This window comes from Cucurbita moschata, unplaced genomic scaffold (assembly GCF_002738365.1).
Source record: "Cucurbita moschata cultivar Rifu unplaced genomic scaffold, Cmos_1.0 Cmo_Scf00021, whole genome shotgun sequence".
NCBI lineage: Eukaryota > Viridiplantae > Streptophyta > Magnoliopsida > Cucurbitales > Cucurbitaceae > Cucurbita > Cucurbita moschata.
Genome location: NW_019268537.1, coordinates 2,889,043 through 2,891,724, shown reverse-complemented (window position 1 = coordinate 2,891,724; position 2,682 = coordinate 2,889,043). Strand labels below are relative to the sequence as shown.

Here is a 2,682-nt window from a genome sequence, read left to right as displayed (position 1 = left end):
GTTTACCCATCATTTTCCATTATAACTTATTTCAGTTCTCCAATGCTAGTGTTTGAGTCAGCTACCAATCTCTCTCTGTTCTACTACTCAAATTATTAATCTTTCAAATATCTGAACCCAAATTATTGGGGTGAGGGTGAGGGTGAGGGGATGGCATTTCAATAAAAATTGAGTCTCCAGAGAGAATAAATGTTATATATATATTCTTTTTTCTTCTTCTTCTTCTTCTTCTTTTAAGATCTCCTTCCATGGAACATTTTCTATAAAATCTCAAGTAAAATCAATTCCTCCCCACGCCTCCCTGCGCAATGCTTCAAAATATGTGAAGAGAGTATGGGAAATAACTGATGACCCAGAATCATGTGTAGAACAACAAACAAAACAGACCCGTCTGGAACTGAATTCAAGCCAACACCGCCACCAATGCAGCAGAGCATAAGCACAACAACAGGTTTCTTAGTTTCAGCATCCCATCACAGCGCAGTTATACACAAAATTAGCAGATCGCTTCCTTGCAAGCAAATCCCACCTTGGAGGGCCTTCACTTGGAACCCATGAATTCAGCTCTATATACCCTTCCCCTACAACCCTTGGTCCACCAATCACTATTAGCCTATCTCCACAGGCTCTGAACGCAAGCCCCCAACCATTTGTTGAAACTGCTCGTTCAGGCAACCTCCCTACGGTAGACCATACTCTCTTCTCCTTGTCGTATTTCCTCACCTCCATGTCAGTGTGGTCTGCAGCATACAGCTCGTTGTTCACCACCGCAAGTAGAGGGGGCGCTTCAGCTGCCGCACTTTCACTATCCCTAACTGCAGCACTCCGCCCAGGTGACATGTTGGGAATTTCAGTCCACTTCCCACTTTCTAAATCGTACTCTTCCCCACATGTAAGAACCTTCCCCTCACTTCCTCCAACTCCCCCAATCACATAGAATTTATCGTCCATGAACACTCCAGAACACAGCTTCCTTGGCTTGGTCATATTGGGAAGGGTCACCCATGTTTCAGTCTCGGAATTGTAGAGCTCCGCAGTGTTAAGGATGTTGCCTTTGGAATCACACCCACCAGCTAAAATCGCTATCTCCCCTAGACTAGCAGACCCAAACAAGCATCTGGGATCATTCATACTCACTCCAGGACACCACGAATTTGTCAATATACTATATCTATATGTGACATGGGAATTTAAATCCTTACCAAAAACAAGAAGATCAGTCCCCACTCCTAAGGATTCCTTATCCGAGCACATGAAACATTCATTAGAATCCATCCTGGGCAAATGCATCCATCTACGCTGAATTGGATCAAAAGCCTCCCACTCGAGAAGATGGCAAGAGAAGTAAACCCAGTGTTCAATCACATGGTTGAAACGCCTCAGCTTGTAGAGCTCCCCACTACGAATTAAGGAACGGAAACTTCGACTCAAGGACGCAATAGAACCATAATCAGAGCGAGAGCAGCGAATTAAGCAGTTAATAGAGTTGTCCCGATCAATGGAAGAGAAGAGAGTGGCGGAATCAGAAGTGTTGCCGGAATGGGAGTCGTGATTTGAATGATCCGAGGAAGATCGAGGCCTGACGTTTCTATGAGAAGAAGTGGAGGATGGAAGAAGTGAATGGGCATCATGATCTGATGGGGGGCGTTTGGCATTTCCCATTCCAACCTCGAGTCGACACGTTAAGTTAAAGCAAGCCAACTGAGTTTGGTGGTGGCAAGAGCTTGAGAACACCCTGGACGCTAGAAAGGAGCGATCCTCCAACATATCGCTCTCAGATGCAACAAATAAAAAGGAAGGCGAAATTTCAGAGTTCCAATCCGATCCGATGTGTTCTTCCTTCTCTTTCCTAGTCAAAAAAAAAAAATAAAAATAAGAGAATCCCACAGCTAGAAAGAATCAAAAATCAAAGCCCAGGTTCCACTAAAAAAAACTTGGGGGGGTGGGGGGGTAGAACCAGCAGCTAATATAATCAAAACCCAATGCAGCTTTTTTACCAAAACTATAAATTTTTTAATATAAAAAGATGAAAGCCACAGATTTAGAAACCTGACTTTTCCATCACCAAATCGTGAAATAACCCAGAACCCCGAGCTTTTGCTATTGCTATTGCTATTCCACAAACTTTTCAAGTAATAAATAATAAACAATTCTAAATTTATCGCACTCAATTCGCCCACCCAATCTTCTCAATTCCGAGCTTAAAATTAATATAATTAACAACACAATGTCGCAAAACTCGCCCTACAAACCAAAACGCCACCAAAATTTGAAGAGAGAGGAAAATAAAAACAGAGGAACAGAGAGGATGAAACGATAAGCTTCCGAGTGCAACCCTTTCCTCGAAATCAAATAGTAAAAGAAAAAGGATCTCAAAATCTAGAGAAAAAAAGAAAACCCAGAAAATTCGAATCACGATTGAAGAAACCGTCGAAATCAAGAAATCAAAATCTGGGCCATCGAGAGATCTGTTAACGATGAGGGTATAATCACAATCAAATTATGAATGAGTTGCTGCTATAAGAAAGAATGGGAAGAGGGGGACTTACTTAATAATGGATAACAGAAGAAACAGAGCGTTGATTGGAATATTTGAAAGGGGAAAATTAAAACTTAACGAACCGAGTGTGTTGTATTGTCTATCTGTTCTTGCAGACAAAAAAAAAAAAAAAAAAAAAAAAA

General features: G+C 41.6%; 1 protein-coding gene across 5 annotated transcripts in view; it reads right to left on the bottom strand.

Moving 5' to 3' along the window:
- LOC111458424 (F-box/kelch-repeat protein SKIP11-like) overlaps positions 1 to 2,682 on the bottom strand; it is a 3,791-nt gene continuing 1,109 nt past the window's right edge. The window contains exons 2-3 of one of the 5 annotated variants that reach the window (XM_023101086.1): positions 2,550 to 2,663; positions 1 to 1,849 (exon numbers count right to left, since the gene is read on the bottom strand). In XM_023101086.1, coding sequence (XP_022956854.1) covers positions 463 to 1,767 — 1,305 coding nt within the window. In that variant the 5' untranslated portion in view covers positions 1,768 to 1,849; positions 2,550 to 2,663 and the 3' untranslated portion in view covers positions 1 to 462. The other 4 variants (XM_023101087.1, XM_023101085.1, XM_023101081.1 and 1 more) reach the window with 4 other exon arrangements.